General features: G+C 38.8%; 1 protein-coding gene across 4 annotated transcripts in view; it reads right to left on the bottom strand.

The window, feature by feature from the left end:
- Positions 1–18,857, bottom strand: part of ptk2ba (protein tyrosine kinase 2 beta, a) — an 82,551-nt gene extending 63,694 nt beyond the window's left edge. For 2 of the 4 annotated variants that reach the window (XM_056255974.1, XM_056255972.1), the window contains exons 1-21: positions 18,723–18,857; positions 17,968–18,028; positions 16,822–17,036; positions 16,536–16,714; positions 14,963–15,050; positions 14,705–14,784; positions 13,433–13,495; positions 13,297–13,351; positions 13,036–13,176; positions 12,505–12,579; positions 6,524–6,625; positions 6,269–6,386; positions 6,017–6,056; positions 5,731–5,765; positions 3,994–4,038; positions 3,803–3,900; positions 3,588–3,669; positions 3,172–3,272; positions 1,630–1,745; positions 385–485; positions 169–258 (exon numbers count right to left, since the gene is read on the bottom strand). In XM_056255974.1, the coding sequence (XP_056111949.1) occupies positions 169–258; positions 385–485; positions 1,630–1,745; positions 3,172–3,272; positions 3,588–3,669; positions 3,803–3,900; positions 3,994–4,038; positions 5,731–5,765; positions 6,017–6,056; positions 6,269–6,386; positions 6,524–6,625; positions 12,505–12,579; positions 13,036–13,176; positions 13,297–13,351; positions 13,433–13,495; positions 14,705–14,784; positions 14,963–15,050; positions 16,536–16,714; positions 16,822–17,007 (1,795 nt within the window). In that variant the 5' untranslated portion in view covers positions 17,008–17,036; positions 17,968–18,028; positions 18,723–18,857. Of the gene's footprint in view, positions 1–168; positions 259–384; positions 486–1,629; positions 1,746–3,171; positions 3,273–3,587; positions 3,670–3,802; positions 3,901–3,993; positions 4,039–5,730; positions 5,769–6,016; positions 6,057–6,268; positions 6,387–6,523; positions 6,626–12,504; positions 12,580–13,035; positions 13,177–13,296; positions 13,352–13,432; positions 13,496–14,704; positions 14,785–14,962; positions 15,051–16,535; positions 16,715–16,821; positions 17,037–17,967; positions 18,029–18,722 lie in introns of all 4 variants that reach the window. The other 2 variants (XM_056255973.1, XM_056255971.1) reach the window with 1 other exon arrangement.
- Between the last annotated feature and the right edge of the window lie 2,301 nt (positions 18,858–21,158).

A 21,158-nucleotide genomic window follows, 5' to 3' on the forward strand; every position in this document is an offset into this window, starting at 1 on the left:
GGCTTGAAAAATCCTGATTATTACATTGATTTATTGCCTAATATGATCAAAACAGTGATTCAGCTTTGAAAAGTCTGCATTGCGCTTTGCAAACGTGACACAACACGTCGTGCATCCTTAAACGCATTCATCTCACTAACGCTACGTCACTCTTCACAAGTCACTAACCAAACATCCAGACATCACTGGCCGAGGTAAATCGTCTGAAGTTGATGGACTCTGGCGCCATCCATTTGATAGGTAATCGAGTCACGGAGGCTTCGGAGAGAGAACAAAGTGTCATTTGACAGCATTCGGCATAAGAAATGAGAGTGAAATGAAACTGCTATATTAGTGTGAGTTAGATGAAAATAGAGAGATATGTGACGTCTAGTCAGAGCTTGCCTTTGTAATACTCTTCCTCTTCTATGTATCTGGACAAGCCAAAGTCTCCCAGCTTCACACAGTCATGTTTGGCAACCAGCACATTTCTCACAGCAATGTCTCTGATGGGAAAACAGTGAACTGAGTAACTTGATTATCTATGCACCACTAAAATAGGCTTTGTACAACCACTTGCATGAGATACTATATAGATGATTATCTAAAGAAGATATGAAAACACCTACAATAAAACGCTGTTTAATTTATAATGCACGTGTGATGTGTGAGAAATCAAGTCTTGATTTTGTGTTTTAAAAGTTATACTTTTATAATAATTCATAAATAATACCTTTATTCAGCAGTGATGCATTAAATGGATCAAAAGCAAAGACATTTCAAATGTTAGAAAGATTTCTATTTTAAATATATCCTGCTCTGTTGAACTTTCTATTCACAAATAATCCTTAAAAAAAGAATCTTCTACAAAAATATTATACAGCAAAACTGTTCTCAACAGTGATTTTATATAAACAATAAAAAATGTTTTTTAGTGGCAAATCATCAACTAAGAATGATTTATGAAGGATCATGTGGTTCTTTGACAAAGTTATCATCATCATCATCATTAGTAATGATACTGAAAATTCAGCTTTTCATCACAGAAACAAATTACATTTTAAAATATAGTCAAATAGAAGACAGTTATTTTAAATTGTAATATTATTTGACAGTATTATAGTCTTTGTTTTTGATCAAATAAATGCAGCCTTGGTAAGCAGAAGAGACTTCTTTTAAAGAATTGGTAAAACAAAATCTAAAAGTAAATATCAACCATGAACAATTTATTGTGTCATTACCAATGTTTTAAAATATTATTTGTGTATTTAGAACACCTATAATTCTAGCTACAAAATTGGCAAGACAAATGTGTCAGCATCTTTATTCCAATTTAAAATGCTATTGAAAAATGCTCATGAATCTGAAAAAAAATACTGTACTGTACATCTATTATTGCACATTGTTAGAAAACAAATAAAACTTAGATAGATGTGTGTAGCACAAAGACGAATAATTAAAACTCAAGTTAGAAAAGCCCTTCTGTTCTTCACAAAAGTGTTTTTTTTTTAAACGATAACCAACCGAGAGCAAATGCCCCAAATTTCAAACTAACAAGGTAATAATTAATATTCACAATAATAGCATAATATATTTAAGCAAAGAGATGTTTAATTTTGGACACACAGGTCAGAAAGTGCATCGGCGTACCTGTGTACCATGTTAACACCCTCTAGGTAAGCCAGGGCTTTACTGATCTGCACGCTGTACAGGATCAGGGTGATATTGGTTAGTTTCTGCTGGTTCTCCGTCAGGTAATTTCCTAGCTGAAGTAATCACAGAAAAAATAGGATGATATTAAAGTCTGATTAACAATATTGCATAATGTACTGTTATATGAGCAGTGCAGGATTTACCCTTTATTGTGACACTAGAGAAGAGTGATTGTTAACAGATGTAACAGAAAGTACCTTTGGAAGCCAATATACTGGAAAACAATCCTATTCCCTTAATGAGCAATTTTGTGTGATTTAACAATACTATTATTGTCTGGGTTCTGTCACTTCAATCTGGTTTATTCTTGGTTTGGTGACACTCCTATCGTCTTACATGAGGTTTCGAGTTCATCCGTGTGATGTGTTGGATTTAAGAAACCCTTTATGCCAAAAAGGTTCAATATAAGAAGAAATATCTTAAAAGATTGCATAATACTTTCATGTTTAACGGGTTATTTCAGTGATAAAGTATGTTTACGAGCGGCTTAATTCAAAGGGCCTTATCATACACCCGGCGCAATGCAGCACAAGTGTTTTTTGCTAGTTTCAGCCTGACGCAGTTATCATTTTCACATCCTGTGCCATGTTGTTTAAATAGCAAATGCATTTGAGCCCATCTGTGCACCCATGGGCGTGCTGGTCTAAAAAACGAGGTGTGTTCAGGCGCATTGTTGGCGGGTTGCTATTTTGAGGCAACTGAAATAGACTGCGCCATTGACCAACAAAAACCTGGTCTAAAGTCAACGGCGCACAATTTTTTTTGTTATTTAAAGAGCGTGTTATTAATATGCGCTTATAGGCGGGTCCACAACGCACGTACACTTTGTCCCGTAGATGGTCTGCTTGCTCGCTTTAACCTTGCGCACAAGCAGATCCGTTTCCTCGCTAGAGAAGCGTTCGGTTTTTCCGCTTGCACATTTCGTCATGTAAATAGCGAATCCGCCATGGCGCGAGCACAACTGGCTTTTAAAGGGAATGGGAGATGAGATTGATTGGTTTATTGCACGTTATGCCCAAAACACACCCGTTACTCATTAAGAGAATATGGACAACCCTTTTAGACCATGCGTGGGGCTTGGCAAACTTTTTTCCTGTCGTTAAACTAGCAAAAGTGGATTGGACACAACCTAAGTGCACTTGCGTATAGAACATGGGCTTAGATTGTTAAAATAGGGCCCAAAAACTTTAATAAGGTTAAAAATTTATGAAAACAAAATAAATTAAAACTAAATCCATAAAATGGTCCTATAAAAGGTTATATATATGAAGCGTCTGACAGAACTGTTTACATGTTCTATGGAGAACCTTCTTTTCTAAGAGTGCAGAATTTAAACCCGTCTCATATTTGTATAAGTTTGCATCATTATGTTATTTTCCTGTTTATTGCTGTGAAACTGAATAAAGGTGACTTGACTATTTTCCTGTAAATGAGCAAACCGTTGTCAAGCTTGAAATCAATTAAATAAATGAATCTCACCTCTCCATACTGGTAAAGCTCCATGACAATCCACACCGGATCCTCTTCGATAACTCCTATGAGTCTCACAATGTGTGGATGGTCCAGTTTCTTCATGATCACTGCATGATAAACAATGTTTTAAGGGTTTTATTGTTCTATTTAGACATCAATTTGATTCTACAGGTGAAGGACAAAATAAGCTCAGTGAAGCCATGGATTACAGTGAATTTAGAACCGCCAAGCAATGTAGTTCTTCAGAAGCGGAATGGTTTCCAAGCAACACACAGACGCAGTGGTGCAGTAATACTGATGTGATGCGGTCACAGGTGTATGTTTGTAGAGTAATTTACAACAGGTTTAAATCAGCTAAAGGTTTAAAGCAGCTCAGCCAATCATATTCAGGGACCGGAATTATCCGTTTTATGACAACTTACAAGCTTCACTCATGAACTTCTCCTTCACATCAGCTGTGCAGTCCTTGCATGTCTTTACAGCTACATTCACTCGCTCCCCTGTCTAAAAGAAGACACAAGATTTGTGAGGTTCCTTTTCCAGAAAGCTGAACTTGAATAGGTTTCTAGCGATTTCTACTAAATCCTTGTGATCCGCTGTATATTTTGGCCTGTAGGTGTGTGACTGATGCACTAACCTTGCTTTTATAAATCCCATCGTGAACCTCACCAAAGAAACCTTCGCCCAGAATCCGACCGAGCACAACGTCGTTCCGTGAAAGGCTGAATTTACATGCTGGAATATAAGGGGATTGCGTTAAAGATGTCAAAATAAATAAATAATAATAAAAAAAACAATCAATCCCTTAAAATATATTTTTGTTCTTACATTCAACTGGTTTATTTTCTGGTATCTCTGAATAAATATCTGAACCTGTGAAAAAAAAAAACATTTAATGAAACAAAAAAAAATATTTATCTAACAATCTTTTATAAAATGCAGATATATAGGCAGTATATACAGGTCCTTCTCAAAACATTTGCATATTGTGATAAAGTTCATTATTTTCCATAATGTAATGATAAAAATTAAACTTTCATATATTTTAGATTCATTGCACACCAACTGAAATATTCCAGGTCTTTTATTGTTTTAATACTGATGATTTTGGCATACAGCTCATGAAAACCCAAAATTCCTGTCTCAAAAAATTAGCATATCATGAAAAGGGTCTCTAAACGAGCTATTAACCTAATCATCTGAATCAACTAATTAACTCTAAACACCTGCAAAAGATTCCTGAGGCTTTTGAAAACTCCCAGGCTGTTTCATTATTCAAAACCGCAATCATGGGTAAGACTGCCGACCTGACTGCTGTCCAGAAGGCCATCATTGACACCCTCAAGCAAGAGGGTAAGACACAGAAAGAAATTTCTGAAGAAATAGGCTGTTCCCAGAGTGCTGTATCAAGGCACCTCAGTGGGAAGTCTGTGAGAAGGAAAAAGTGTGGCAAAAAACGCTGCACAACGAGAAGAGGTGACCGGACCCTGAGGAAGATTGTGGAGAAGGACCGATTCCAGACCTTGGGGGACCTGCGGAAGCAGTGGACTGAGTCTGGAGTAGAAACATCCAGAGCCACCGTGCACAGGCGTGTGCAGGAAATGGGCTACAGGTGCCGCATTCCCCAGGTCAAGCCACTTTTGAACCAGAAACAGCGGCAGAAGCGCCTGACCTGGGCTACAGAGAAGCAGCACTGGACTGTTGCTCAGTTTTGCATGTCATTCGGAAATCAAGGTGCCAGAGTCTGGAGGAAGACTGGGGAGAAGGAAATGCCAAAATGCCTGAAGTCCAGTGTCATGTACCCACAGTCAGTGATGGTCTGGGGTGCCATGTCAGCTGCTGGTGTTGGTGCACTGTGTTTTATCAAGGGCAGGGTCAATGCAGCTAGCTATCAGGAGATTTTGGAGCACTTCATGCTTCCATCTGCTGAAAAGCTTGTGTGGAGATGAAGATTTCATTTTTCAGCACGACCTGGCACCTGCTCACAGTGCCAAAACCACTGGTAAATGGTTTACTGACCATGGTATTACTGTGCTCAATTGGCCTGCCAGCTCTCCTGACCTGAACCCCATAGAGAATCTGTGGGATATTGTGAAGAGAAAGTTGAGAGACGCAAGACCCAACACTCTGGATGAGCTTAAGGCCGCTATCGAAGCATCCTGGGCCTCCATAACACCTCAGCAGTGCCACAGGCTGATTGCCTCCATGCCACGCCGCATTGAAGCAGTCATTTCTGCAAAAGGATTCCCGACCAAGTATTGACTATTGAGTGCATAACTGAACATAATTATTTGAAGGTTGACTTTTTTTTTTTGTATTAAAAACACTTATTTTATTGGTCGGATGAAATATGCTAATTTTTTGAGACAGGAATTTTGGGTTTTCATGAGCTGTATGCCAAAATCATCAGTATTAAAACAATAAAAGACCTGAAATATTTCAGTTGGTGTGCAATGAATCTAAAATATATGAAAGTTTAATTTTTATCATTACATTATGCAAAATAATGAACTTTATCACAATGTGCTAATTTTTTGAGAAGGACCTGTATATTGTTTTACATACTTTTACTTTCCATGTTAGATCTGGTGTTTTCCATACTGCTTTGCAATAGAAAATTAGAAAATTAGACAGGATCAATGAGAAAGAATCAGAATTTAAATAAGAAATATAAAATATAAATCAAATAAATAAGTTAAATAAAAAGTTAGATAAAGTAAGATATATATATCTCCCCATACTGCTTTGAAATAGAAGATTAGACAGGATCAATCAGACAGAGTCAGGTATAAAACTATCAAATTAAATGATATAGGACAAAATACAGAAAAAGCCAAACATCACTGCTCACCTGCAGGGTAAAGGAGGTAGAGAGATTCGAGCATCTCTGTCTGGTAAACACAAACGGTAGTTTGTTATTCATATGGTGGCAAACACAGCGTACACTATGTGTTTTATACTAGCGATGGTAACGCACTGATGAGGCGAGTCAAAAACTGTTGAAGCAGAAGAACTATTTCCATTGGTTTCATTGTGGATACTAATTTACGATAGATGATGATGTTGGTTTCATGCCCTGGTGACAATAATAACACATATGCACCTTTATTAGGCCGCACTATTAAAGTCGTCTCGTTTCCATGCTCCAAACGACAGTAGCCATCAATTAAATCCACCATGTTCTCTGCGATGGCCAGAGATGCGGTGCTGATAGACAAAGGCTGAAAAAGACAAAACAGAAAGGCCAAATCTTTTAATATGCATTATTTTAATCTTCATAAGAAAGTCAAGGAAGGTAAACCGATCAATCAAGCATTCATTTCAACAAATATGTTCAGACACATTTAGATGCATTTACCTGTTTAGCTCCGTCTATAGATATATGTAGCAGTGTCTTTCCGTCATCCTGAAGGGTGTATTTAATACTGCGAATTTGCGCAAATGTGGCTAGACAGACCGGCTAATGAGGACACAAAGAAAGCCATGTTAATATACATTTTAATTTTTTTAAATATTGGGTATAGAAATCAAACGCATATGAATCAAAAGTTGGCTTAGCAAATAGATATTTCCTTCAGTTATTTTCATGCCTAATTATGCCTGTACATTTTAATTATGTACAATAAAAATGTATTGTAAGAGCTACTGTTACTTTCACTGTTCATATTGTTGCTCTGTCATATTTTATCTTTAATTTAATAGCACAGTTAATATTTAGAGCTGCTCCAGCAGGGCTCAACCAGTCAAGAGCAGTGAGTGATGTGCTCTTTGTCTTTTGTTGTTAGATTAACATTGAGGACAAAGACAGCAGTAGGTTTATTAGGCTGCTGTCACTTTAAGAGCATGTATCCAACATACACGTTTTCATTTCAACAGTTTACGTTCACTTAAGAAATAACCGACTATACGGCATTTTGACAATTTTGTTTAAATTTGTCTGTTCAAGCTCAAGATGACATGAAAGAGAACTAGATTCAATAGTCTATTCACCTATATAACTTTTATAGCCATGTTTTGTGGCTATTCACGCGCTGTCTGGGGGGCAGCTTTCTGGGCGCGCTTCGGATGTTTGCGTACAGAAAACAAAATTATTAATTATTAATTACATTTGGAATTTAATTAAATCAATTTGTCTATTTACCCTTCCTTTTAGGACCTTCTACTTTTTACTTTGACCTTATTTTAGTTATTTTACCATCACTATCTTCCCTCTCTGTATAGGATTACAGTAGTTCTAGCAATGAGTTATACCAGTTATTAGTAACCCTTATTCCTGTTTCTTCTCTACCCCTCCTCACTCCTTAGTGCCAGGCCTAGTGCAAGAAGAACGGCTACCGATAAACACACTGTAGGCCTCATATAGAACTAGAAACACTTCCCATTGTTTGTCTTTCTTTTTGACCTTGAGGTGTTTGGTGTGTCCCTGCTAGATAAGCTAACAGGCTACCCTAGGTTTATAAGTCTACTGCAGCATCACCCACAATTGACACTTTTATAGCCATATCTTCAAGCTAAAAATAAATAGGTAAAAACCCTCCTTACTTCCTTTCACTTTCTGATTTTATCTTATTGTTTTGTTTTACTTTTACTTGTTACCCTCGCAGTGACAACCTGTGAGAAGAACCATCTGTATTTTGAATAACAGTTTGACGACAAGTACAAGCAGGGTCTTGGCACTGTTCGATCGCGTCCGCGCCTCACACACACACACACACACACACACACACACTAGCGTTGCAATCTTGACATCGCAGCCTGTTCCTTAGCCGTATCAAAATATAATCATAAAATTGTCAACCTAATATATAAAAATTGCACTGCTCTGTTTAAATAGTCACTTACAATTTATACCATTCAGCGTAAGCAATGTACACATTTTTGCACATGTGAAGAGGATGATTTTTTCCCTCGATATTGGAACGTGAGTGAAGTACAAAGCCTATAATAAAGAATAGTTTACCATCCAAATACATGGCGAATGTTGAAACATTTTGATTGTAATGAGAGAGATACCCGAGCCCAAGGCCGCTTACTTTTGCTTTAAATTATTTCGTTTTGGCTTGTCGCGGCCACAGGTGAAGGAGGGATTTCAGCGGTATCATCACCAAAAAAATTGCCTATTTTTGGAATGTATGTTTCAAATTGTAGACTAATTACAATTTATTTTCTCTTTTTAATTTTCTTTTAGTGCTCACGCTTAACTGCTTCTCCATCTTCCCACCGATTTTAAATTTCAGAGCGTCAAGTCACGCGAGTCGACGTGACAGCTCGCACTCGCTCGCTGCGCAGGAAGACAGACACAGTTTTTGACGTGATTTAACATAATATTTTGATCTAACGGGTTGCAAAAATCTGCATATAATTGGGAAAGCGAGGACGGCGTTTATAACGTAATGATCTAACATAATATTTGATGGTGCCCAGGGCCCCTTAAGATGTCCTGTGCCCCTGGGCAAGTGACCAGTTGCCCTAATGGTTAATCCGGCCCGGCGTACAAGCCTTTCTGGCTCTGGCGGTGGCACTACCAACAGCTGGCCAGAGCAAGCAGAGGACGAGTGCAGAACTGTCTCCATGGCAACAGCCCAGGTACCAGCCAAGACACTGGGAGAAGCCATGGAAGACAGCACCCTCAACCTGCAAACACCACAGGATGACCAACCGCAGTCGACAACAAAATCCTCCCTCACATCCTTCACACAGTGTCAATCGGAGGCTGCACAAGGACAGGCGGACAAGCCTGCCTCAAATGTTACACAGCTGGCACAAGCAAGACAGCTCCCTGAACAGGACTCACCAAAGGAGTACTGCGAAGGACAAGGTTCTGACTCCTTGCCCAACACAGCTCAAGCAAGCTCAAGTCAGCACCACCAGTGCTTTTTAACATCTTCCTCATATATGTCACCCAGCTTCTCCATAAGGAGACTGAAGACAGTGGGGGGACTCAGGAGACTGCAGGCAACCACCAAACTGCACAGAGTGAGGAGAGTTGAGCCGCAGTATGCCGATGACTGCGCTCTCCTATCTCACTCTTCACAAGACCTCTAGTCCGTCTTAGATGCAGCAGTGAGGGCATATAGCAGGATGGGGTTGACCATCAACACTGCCAAAACAGTGGTAATCTGCCAGTAGAGTGCGAACATCCCACCCGCACCACCCATCTTCTCTGTTGCAGATGAAAACCTGTCAGTTGTTCCATCATTCAAATACCTGGGGAGCAATATCTCTGAAGACAATAGTATTGACAATGAGGTCCAGAACAGAATCAAACAAGCATCAGCGGCCTTTGGAAGACTCCGGCGGCGGGTTTTTCAGAATAAGAATCTTCATCTCAACACAAAATTCTGCGTCTACCAAGCGGTCTGCATCACCACGCTCCTCTACAGCTGTGAAGCCTGGGCTACTTACAGCCGCCACATCAAGTCCCTGGAACACTTCCACATCTGCTGTCTCCAGAGCATACTGGGAATCACTTGGCGTGACAGAGTGCCTCACACTGAGATCCTTAGGTTGCAAGAGTATTGAGGCCACTAGTGTTGTCACGGTACCAAAATTTCAGTATTCGGTACCAATACCAGTGAAAATCCACGGTTCTCGGTACCAATTTCGGTACCAAAGCTTAATTTAGATTAAATTTACATATTTTAAAGTGTATATCACGGTTACAAAGATGGAAATTGTAGTATTAAAAACACTTTACAAAAAGATTCTATTTGATAGATAACATTAGATAAAATGACCTAACAAACAATAGTTATATACTGTAGCAATTATTCTCCTTGGGGTTAATTTAAAAATGTACTAATACATTTTTTAAATCAAAAGTTTTATCTGTTAACATTATTTAATGCACAATGAATGAAGTGAACAATCATGAACAATCAAGTATTTGTATTAAATAACATTCATAAACATTAATCAATGTTGTAAAAAATATATTGTTCACTCAATGTGTAGATGGATAACGCATTAATGTTAATGAATGCTATCTTATTGTAGTGTTACCAAACTATACAGGAGATAAAACATGTTTTATTTGACTTAACTGTACTTTTATTTGATCCAAAACTGCCAAAAATGTCACTCTTGCCTGATGTCTTCAAAGCTTGAGAACCCTGTAGCTGATTTCTAATGCAAGGGCTAGAAATCAATTAATCCTTTGCTGATACTTCCTCTTCATCATGGCGAGCGCTGTTCGCACTGTTTTCTCCTTCTCTCCACAAGCGCTCGCTCTCGCATGTCTCCACTATGCAACCATAAACAGTGACGCGCCTGGAAAAACAAGCTCGCACATCGCTTCTATTATTAAGCGCGCTTCCCGCGCGCCTACATTTGAAATTTGCACGCGCAAAAACGCGCTGTGTGAACGGCCCTTTATGGCAACGTGACATTAGCCTAATTCAACATATTTCCATATGTGGCTCTTTCCTCCTTTCTTGTTAACAAGTGGATTCAGAGCCAACGCATTAGCAGCGCCGCCGGTCGCCATGTCTCAGTGTTTTTATGAAGAGGACGCAACTTTGCACCTTTCAGACAGCGCATCAAGAACCGGATTAACCCGGTACTCGGTACCTAGAAAAGCTGGTACCGTAACCGTTTTTTTTTTTTAAGTACCGACTTGGTACCGAAGTACCGAGTTTTTTGACAACACTAGAGGCCACAATCACCCAGCACCAACTACGCTGGCTGGGGCATGTCATAAGGATGCCCTACAACCGTCTGCCCCGCAGAGTTCTATATGGCCAGCTACAACAAGGCCAGCGCTCTGCTGGAGGCCAGAAGAAACGCTTTAAAGACCAATTGAAGTGCGTAAGAAGTGCAAAATAAAACCCTGGGAACTTGGGGAATATGGCTGCTGACCGAAACATCTGGCGGCAGCTATGTCTAGATGGGACCCAAGAACTGGAGGAGGAAAGGACAGTCAGGAGACAACAAAGAGGGCTCAGGAGAAACACTCCCATACCAGTAACACCAATACCATGTATATATGCCCCACCTGCAATAGAACCTGTGGATCCAGGAATGGACTATTCAGCCATCAGAAAACTCACCATTAAAAGACAGAAGTGGACGTCATCATCGGATTCGATGGACAACTACAAGCAAGCAAGGGACAGTAAACCCGGTTCAACCCTGAGGTCGTGGGCCGGCAGGCCCAACACATCAAGCCATGCGCAACTTCCTCGACCATGACGGAGTGGAACTAACCATGCAATTTCATCATATCTTCTTCATTCAATGCAGAATAAATCGGTTGCAACTTCAACGCCATAGACTCACAGAACCATCAAATCGGGAACTTAACGAAACTGCTTCAACTGCAATGCAAGTATCGTACAATTAACTGACTAAACAGAGGTTTAGCAATAAGCTGTAAACCCTTTTACGAGGCTTTGAAAATAATAAGCTGATGGTTCTTTTCATAGTAAAATTAATCTTTCCATTGCTTCATTCCCAGTTTGCGTTTCATTCTGTCACTTACCATTTTACCCATGTATGTGTGATTGTGTGTATGTGTTTGTTTAGATTAGTTGTGTTCGTGACTTAGTTAATACAACTTGTGCACAATACATATTTGGTTCTGATTCTCTGCTTGCAGCAAGTCAATTTAACGATTTCTGGTCTTGTTACACGCTCTAACGCTGTACATGCTAAGAAAGAATGTTTTTTCTGTGCCCATGAAAAATACCCTTAGAATTAATGAATAGTAAAAAGTGTTCGTTGGACGAACTGATTAATTGATTTTAATATCAATTTAGCCAAATCAAGTTAATCTTGATGTAGCTAACAAGTTATGATTAATTATTAATATAATTAATATTTCCTCTCTGAGCTAATTTGTTACAAAAGTTTTATTAAGTTTATTTTAAGTTTTTTTATTTCATTTTTTCATTTAAAAAAAAAAAACGCTTCAGTGCGCCGGCGCTCTGGCAACGGTTAAGAGGTTAAGCTAAAGCTAAAGTTTAAGTGTGTTACTAAAATAACACACTTAAACTGAAACTAACACTAATAAAAAACACAACAAAGTTTTTAAAACTTCAACTAAAATATTACTAAAATACAAATTTTAATAAAATAACATGAATAAAAATATGAATATTACTATAATAGTATGTCAATTTTACTAAAACTAACACATGATCAAAAATAAATAGTAATATATAGACATCTCGAGTGTATTTGGGTTACTCTATTTGACACCATTGATTATGAGGCTACATTTTTTCCATTGTGGTCAATTGACAAATAGAAGTGGTGGTTATCGCTTTTGATGTGCGAGTGCTGCTTTTCAGAGAAAAGCCTGAGCGGTGGGATTAACATGTTAGGGGATGTTATTCTTACCACAGAGCTTTTGTCTGTGCGTTGCCGAATACCTTTGGGGCCGATGACCAGATCCACAGAGACGCTCCATCCTTGCTACAGAAGAATCAGACATTTGCAGCATTTACGGCATCACAATTACAGCTTGATCTACATTGGTCACCTAAACTATACTTGAATCAATGTCATGGATGCAAAAGATAACAAAATGTCAAAGCGACATGATATCTATGCAACAGAAAGATAACACAAGCACATTTTTCAAGTAAAACATTTAGCAAAAGACGATTATTATGTTTAAAACGATAAAAAAAAATGTATATTAAAAGTATTAATCTGATTTCATAGCCATTGCAAAAGTGACATTTTTGCAGCATGTGATTGCAAATAACGTTTGCTTCAAGATTGTTATCTAATGCAACATTGTGTGCCCTTCACACATTTCGGACTGAATTTATTCATCCACCCAAAACTAGTTCTCATGTTATTTCAGAGAAAATCTCACACATCAACCATCATTAACATGGCTGTAATTTAAAAAAAACAACTTACCACCAGCTCACAAGGGAAAACCTCGTCGTCAAAACTGGAAAAGACAGATAATGTCTCAAAGAACTTCATGATGCACTGCTCCTCCTTCAGCAACGCAAACTGCTGAAACGTTTGCTGGATCAGTTTTCTCAGGTGCTTCGGCTGTTTCCCACCAGACATAACAACATTTTATCATTATTAATCAAAAATCACAAACGCTGTTAGTGTGTTTTGGATCGCTTTGCAGCCTTACTCTCAAAGAGGTCAAGGAAATGTTTGTACCTTCATACTGACGATTAATTCTTGAGGGAAGAACAATTGCAGGCCGACATCTTTCCTGACAGGAGCAGAAATGTCATCAATGCACTGTGCATATCCTTGTGTAAAACTATCTTACAGCACAAGACAAACTACTTACTCCAGCAGTTCAAAGTTAGATTTTTTCTCCAGGCCGCTGGCATTCATGTCTTTATAAAACCTCCTGTTAGAATTGAAGAAAAATTGAAGGGATGTCATTTGAAAATTACTTTTCTGCAGCATTCTATGTAATATGTTGCCTTTTATTATTACATATTAGTTATGCATTTTGCAGATGCTTTTATCCAAAGGTATATCAGTTCTTGCATTCCCTGGGAATCGAAAAACATTGGCGTTGCTAAATGCTTGAGCTACAGGAATGCCTTATTAATTGGTTTTATTTACCATAATTACCATCATTATAAAGTGGGTTCTGAAGTTATATTAATTATGGTATTTTCTTTACTTGTTTTCATGTGAAGTGCTTGGTACTTATTCTAAAGATGTTTAGTGTAAAGCACTTTAAGCTGTATACAAATAAAGCTTAGAATCATTTCTGATAATTATTAATTGTTTCAGTTGATTCCTAGCAAGATTGTTTAAAGGGTCTTAGCACGCCCTTTTGCAAGTTTTGATTTTGTTTTTGGGGTCATCGAGAATAGGTTGTCAAGCTTGAATGTTAAAAAACACATGATTTTTCACGTATCACATAGTTGCAGTTTCCAGTTTGTCAGAAACGCTTTCCCGTACAACAACAAAACTCGCTTGCTTAACTTCCATAGTACGATGCATCGATGATGAAATCAACTAGCTACTGTAGTCGCAACTGTTTCCCGAAACCGTACTGTCACAAATTTGTCGTTCAATCACGTTGGTTAATGAAGTGACGCAGGTGGTGGAGTGATAACTTATTTTAATGAATCCGTTTGAGATTAAATTGAAGGCAAGGTAAGTGATTTGTTCCAGAAATCTTTTTTGTTATGCTGGTTGAAAGTCTCTTCACATGATACTGATAGCAATCACCAAGTTAAGTGGTCTAAATGTATATATATCGTCTGTGGAAGGTGTAAGACCATAAAATGGTTGCCCAATACGATGTCCTTCCTGTAGCTATGTTCATACATCCGCGCACCTGCTCGCGCAGACATCACATGTCATCAGCGAGTTTCATGCTATGCAGAGTTAGACAGACACATGTCAGTCATCGAACACGCAACAGAAACAGCAGCCACCTTTTGTAGTTCAAACTCAAGACTACAATAGAGGCGTTTCAGGGAGTTCAGAAACAGTGTGCACTGATATAGAGAATAACTCCCTTTGGAGTGACTTTGTGCTTTGGAACTTTGCAGAGCATTACACACTAAAGTTGAAAATAAAATAATGTTCAACTTACCTGATCTCCAGACAGCCCAACTGCAGTGCCATCCCATCACTAACTCTCCTAGCACTGTGCTGCATGTAGTCACTGCGAACCTGCGGAACATCATCAAACGTACACCTTTATTCGCATTTATAGATGTGCAAACCACCATCACGCAATCAGGCAGAACTTCAGTGCTGCATCAGACATCCATGATGCTTCAGTGCAAATGATGTTCCCTTTACTATTCAGTGAGCTCTTTTAGTATATGTATAAGTGACAGGTACTGACCTGCTGGTAGAAGTAGAGCATTGTGGTTTTGTCTTCTTTTAACTTCTCCAGGAAATCAGGAGGAATGTAACGGATCCTCAAATCATATCTGATCATGATAAAAGAACAAAAACAGAGTTAGTAACATTTATATAAAAAACTGATTTTCAGAACTTTACTGAGGGTTTGGCTCAAATATATGAATTACCACTGAAAAGCAAGTTGTTGTTGTTGAAGAAATTACTATTTTTATTCAGCAAATGCGTTAAACTGACCAAAAGTAACAGTAAAGACATTTATAATGTTACAAAGGATTTCTATTTCAAATAAATGCTGTTCAACAAAGAATCCTGAAAAAAAATGCATCAAGGTTTCCACAAAAATATTAAGCAGCACTGTTTTCAACAATGAAAATAATAAGAAATGTTTCTTGATCATCAAATCGGCATATTAGAATGATTTCTGAAGGATGTGACACTGAACACTGATGTAATGATGCTGAAAATTCAGCCTTAAGTCACAGAAATAAATTAAATATTAAAATGTATTCAAATAGAAAACAGTTATATTAAATTGTAATAAAATTTCACAATAATACTCTTTCTACTGTATTTTTGATCAAATAAATGGAGCTTTTGAATGGTGGCGTATACTATGTTTATATTGAAATTTAAATGGGCAAAACATATAATACCTAAAAGTTAATGAAAATATATCTATTTATATTTATTTTAAAATTGAAAAATTGAAAAACACTAACACTTTATTTTAGGGTGACGTTTACACGTTACAACATGTACTTACTATAGTAATAATAGTAAATTATGCATAATTACTAGTCACTAACCCTAAACCAAACCCCAACCGTAACTGTATAGTAAGTAAATGTAGTAATTAATATTACTCAGTACCGTACTTATTTGAGTAAGAACAATGCAATTACCCTTATAATTACCCTTACTTTCTGCTGTATAATAATTAATAATAATAATTCATTACATTTATATAGCGCTTTTCTAGGCACTCAAAGCGCTTCACATGTAAGGGGGAATCTCCTCAACCACCACCAATGTGCAGCATCCACTTGGATGATGCGACGGCAGCCATAGTGCACCAGAACGCTCACCACACACCAGCTTACTGGTGGAGAGGAGACAGAGCGATGAAGCCAATCAGTGTATATATATATGGGGATTATTAGGAGGCCATGATGGACAGAGGCCACTGGGCAAATTTGGCCAGGATGCCGGGGTTACACCCCTACTCTTTCGAAAGACATCCTGGGATTTTTAATGACCACAGAGAGTCAGGACCTCGGTTTAACGTCTCATCCAAAGAACGGTGCTCTTTGACAGTATAGTGTCCCCGTCACTTTACTGGGGCGTTAGGACCCACACAGACCACAGGGTGAGAACCCCCTGCTGGCCTCACTAACACCTCTTCCAGCAGCAACCTGGTTTTCTCAGAAGGTCTCCCATCCAGGTACTAACCAGGCTCAGCCCTGCTTAGCTTCAGTGGGCAACCAGTCTTGGGCTACAGGGTGATATGGCTGCTGGCACACTGCTGTATGGGACACACACACACACACACAAACCTCCACTCTGCCTCGACGTGCTGCTGTTCATATTTCAGCTCCACTTCAGCTACGGTGAGGTTCGGGTGCAGCCAGTGAACCTCGTCTGATTTGAGGTGTTTGAGCAACAGACCGTAGCATTCTAAGAACATGATGTTGGGACCAAGTCGTCCGCTGTCCAGGATGGACTTAATAATTCTCTGCAGAACAAAAGACCATACGTCAGATCCCTCATTATGACAACAGAAAGATGCGCTTCATATTGCATTCATCATTAATGTGTAAAAATGCACGTTCATCTCCTCACCCTGATATTCCAGGAACTTTCACATTTGACCAGTTTGAAGTTCTTGCCCAGGTTGGCGCTGTTGCTTATAAAGCACACTTTGAGGATTTTCACCACCCCCCTGCATTTATTCCCTGTCTCGGCGGACACATGCGGGTGACCGGGAGGAGGCGGTTTCCATGACAATGTACCGGTGTCACCCGACATCTCTACACAGGTTTAACTGACTATCAGCTCTGTGGAGAGAAATACTACATTCAAGCTCAGGCATGACTATGATGCAATGGAGGAAATCAATGAGTGACAAAATATGAGGACATGAACATTTTTTAATTCTAGAGATGAATTATTGTATTCTTAGCTTCATGTCCATATATTTGCCAGTTATTTGAGATTTAGTTGTAGGTTGCTTTGTTAAGATTTTTGTTTTGTTTTACACCTGGAAATATTCAAAAACGGGAATCTGAAAACAAAGAAAAGTTATTAAATCAAATGATTAAATATTAATAATAATAATAATACTTCTATCCTACATAGAAAAGGCAATTTTGAAAATCGATGATTAATAATTATAATATAGGATGAATTATTATTATTGTTGTTAGAGTCAGCTGACAATTAAATATTAGAATTTAAGAATTAAAGTTATTAGAATTATATAAATCCTAGAAGTATATGACAGTAAGCTCAACCATCTTAAAAACAGCTTAAAATATATTTTACTTGAAACATTAACAAATAAAATATATGTAGTAAAATTTATAAAAACTACAACAATAATAATATTGATTATAATAATACTTCAACCCAACCCTCTTTTATTATTATTACTATCATTATTATTAGACTGCTGAGCATTGAATTTATAATAAATAAATAATAATACAAAAATATATATATATATATATATATATATATATAATTATTATAATGATTTAAATCTTAGAACTATCTGACCGTAAGCTTAACAGTCTTAAAAACAGCTTAAATGTAGTTTTATTTGAAACATTAAGCATTTAGTGATATATTTGATCTATTCTAAACAATATTCTGTCACATTTTTCATACATAACTCTCTTATTACAGACAAGAGTAGTAAAAGGACGTGACGTTCTTGACTAAACACATTATATTTCAACATGTTGAGACTAATGCAACATTTCCTACCTGGACGTGCTCCATGTCTTTGATGTGTGAACGAGTTTACTCCTGTGTTACCATATGATGTCTGAGTCACAGGACAGACAACATGACAAGTTAAAATAATGACAAGATGTCAAGCAGAAGCAACGGCCACTTTCAGAATATCATAGAGAGAAAATAGGAAGTGAAATGTAGCATGGTTAAGCTTTGCTAAGAGTCTTCTACTAGAAGATGAGTGCCAATCCTGAAAAACACTACCTCTATTATAATTCTCTTAAACTCATCAAAATCATCTACCACAACTCTGGTTTCCTGTCATGTGGTACAAGTTACAATATGTGTTTGGAAATTGTGAAGGTGTTAAACATTTGCCTTTGTAAAGGAAATGAGTGCTTCGCATGAAATAGAGGTACAGAGAGATGTACAGTAGAAAGTTTGAATTAACTGTCAAACCACTAAAACATTTAGTTTGAATCAAATTGCAAAATATTTTGACCATTGTTTAAGACATCAGCTGAATATTTGTGAATCATAATGACAACAAACATTCCACAACATCCATATACACACACTTCACCTGGTCAGATAGTGTCATATTTCTGACTGGGTGCTAAACACCAACATAAAAATAGAATCTCATTCTGAACATGGAAAAATCGAATGAAGTTTGTAACACATCAGCACCTATTGAACTTCCTTCTTAAAGTTACACTAGGCTTCAAGGATTAAAACTGTCATAATCTCTAATTCAAATATCGAAATGAAAATGCGTATCAGACCTGAGAATGAGCTGATGTTCAGTCCAGCTTTCTCTCACTCTCTATCTCTCATCCGGTGTTTGTTTAATTCATATGAATCTAAGAGAGAGTGAGCTGAACTCCTGACGTGAGTGTTTTGGACACACCCCACGCGTGCCACTGACTTCCTCAAACTACACGCCAGTTCAGCACACACACACACACACACACAGAGAGAGAGAGAGAGAGAGAGAGAGAGAGAGAGAGAGAGAGAGAGAGAGAGAGAGAGAGAGAGAGAGAGAGAGAGAGATCATATAAACTGCACTAAAAGCTCTATTTGTGAGGACTTCTCAGACATACTGTAGGTTTTCGTACATGGATAATGATATTTACTGTAACATCGACAGAAACATGCTGACATTATTAGGTATGAGGCAAAACACTTTACCCAGGTAAACATCTCTTCTCTTCAGAAAAAAGAGAATGATTTTCTTTGGCAGAAATCATGATACATTTTTGGCATGCATTTAAAGCTACAATATGTACGATTTTTGTAATAAAATATCCAAAAATCACTTGCACAGTGTGATATATTTCCCGCAGTTGTGTACTTACAATATCCCAAAAGTCCACAAAGATTTTTAATTTCAGAGAAATTCCAATTTTTAAATAATGGCCCGTCCCAGAAAAAAATGTCGCCTGTCAATGACGCAATATCCGCACTATCCTCGGTTTCCGCAATATCACGTGGACAAATGCGGAAGTGGTGGTTATAGCTGTTGTGTACATCATGGATCACGATTACTCTTTGGCGAGTATTGAAACTCAAAAAAAACGTAAGCGTCGTCATGGGGAGAAACGCAGAATTCTGACAACCGGAGGAATAAAACAAGGATAAATATCGGCGTGGCGTTTTCGAGATGGAGAGAGCTTCGTGACGAACTTGGGCTTGACAGAGACTTCCTTGAGACATGCTCTCGCGTGTGTATTAATAGACAGGTAAGCAAAACAATGTGAGATACATATATGACGTGACAGATAATAATGCATATGTTGATTCACCTCAAAAACTATCAAGTGATCGTTATGCTGATGAAATTTCAGTTCTCTTACGAGAGGTTCTCTCGTACTGCGTAATATCTTACGCTAGGGGAAAACCTCTTTTCCACGAGATATTGAAGCCAAAAATGATCCTTAATTTTGAATTAATGTAAAACCTGTTGCGGCAGCATGCAGACATAGGCAAATGCGGCTTGATTGCCTATTGGCTGTCCTGCGGCAACTGCAGCAGCCTATCGAGAGAGGCCCTTGGTGACGTCAGATCCAATGGGGGTGCTTCGCGCCCACTACGTCACCTCCCGCCAAAGCGGGCGTGGCCTGGGCCTATAAATATAGCTCGATGGGCTGATATAATCTGAATTTTCATCTCTTCAGCGAAGCTCACGCATCAATGGATATGGAGTTAAGAAGCCGCGCCGTCTGAGAAAAGCTTTCTGCGAGACGAGCCTTTGCATCTGAAGCCGCTGACCTTCATCTCGCCGCCTTCAGTCGCCATACCTGCTACGCTTTCCGGCGTTTATATCCTTTTTACTCTGCCGAGGGTGTGTTCGCCGCTGCAACTCACACTCTCTCTCTCTCTCTATCTAAAAGAGCAGTCAGCGACGGGGACCACCATTTCATCTGCGTTTCCTGCCTGGGTAAGGATCATGCAGCTCTCGCGCTCGCTGACGGCGGCTGCCATCATTGCGAGCTATTGCCATGGTGACTGAGGACTCGCCTGGCATTTTTCTCAGAGTCTGCACTTCCGCCCGCTACAGTGCCGCGTCGTAAAAAGCGCCATACTCAGCGGGTCCCAGAGCCTTCTCCAGCCCGTGAAAGCTCGCTGGTTCGCCCGGGAGCTTCACCAGCTTCACTCGAGTCGCTAACCCACGGACAACGGCCACTTCCGCCTTTAAAGGGATACTTCAGGATTTAGCATTAAGCTTTGTATCAGTAGAAAACCAGTAGTATTTTCGAATTACCGTGCTTCCCCCCCCCTGACATCCCCCTGATATGAGAGAAAAAAATATTTTTAGCCTGAAAAAAATCCTCCGATGACGCAAAAATCGTCATTTTGCGTCATCGGAGGATTTTTGTGCCAGAGGCTAAAGACTACAGCCACTGTTCCGCATGTTTTCACCACGCCCAAATGGGGCGGGATCTCACTCACAGAATGTAAAGATAGTGTCAGCCATCTTTCTGTAGAAGCTAAGCTAAGAGGCTCTCACCTCTTGGTCTGTGTAGAAAGTTTGTATAGTAGGCTAATCACGACGGAAGGTAGTTTTGAAGTTGAAATGGCAGAAGGGGATTTCGAAGATCTGTTGCAAGAATCTGATGCTCGCGGCTACCTGTACGAGCCGCAATCAGTGCTTTAAGTGGGCCGGTACGCACCGGTACTCAGTACCGCCACTTCCAAATATAGCTCTTGAGCGTACCGCC

The sequence above is a fragment of the Rhinichthys klamathensis genome, unplaced genomic scaffold (assembly GCF_029890125.1).
Source record: "Rhinichthys klamathensis goyatoka isolate OS25496 unplaced genomic scaffold, OSU_Roscu_1.1 h1tg000123l_1, whole genome shotgun sequence".
Classification (NCBI taxonomy): Eukaryota; Metazoa; Chordata; class Actinopteri; order Cypriniformes; family Leuciscidae; genus Rhinichthys; species Rhinichthys klamathensis.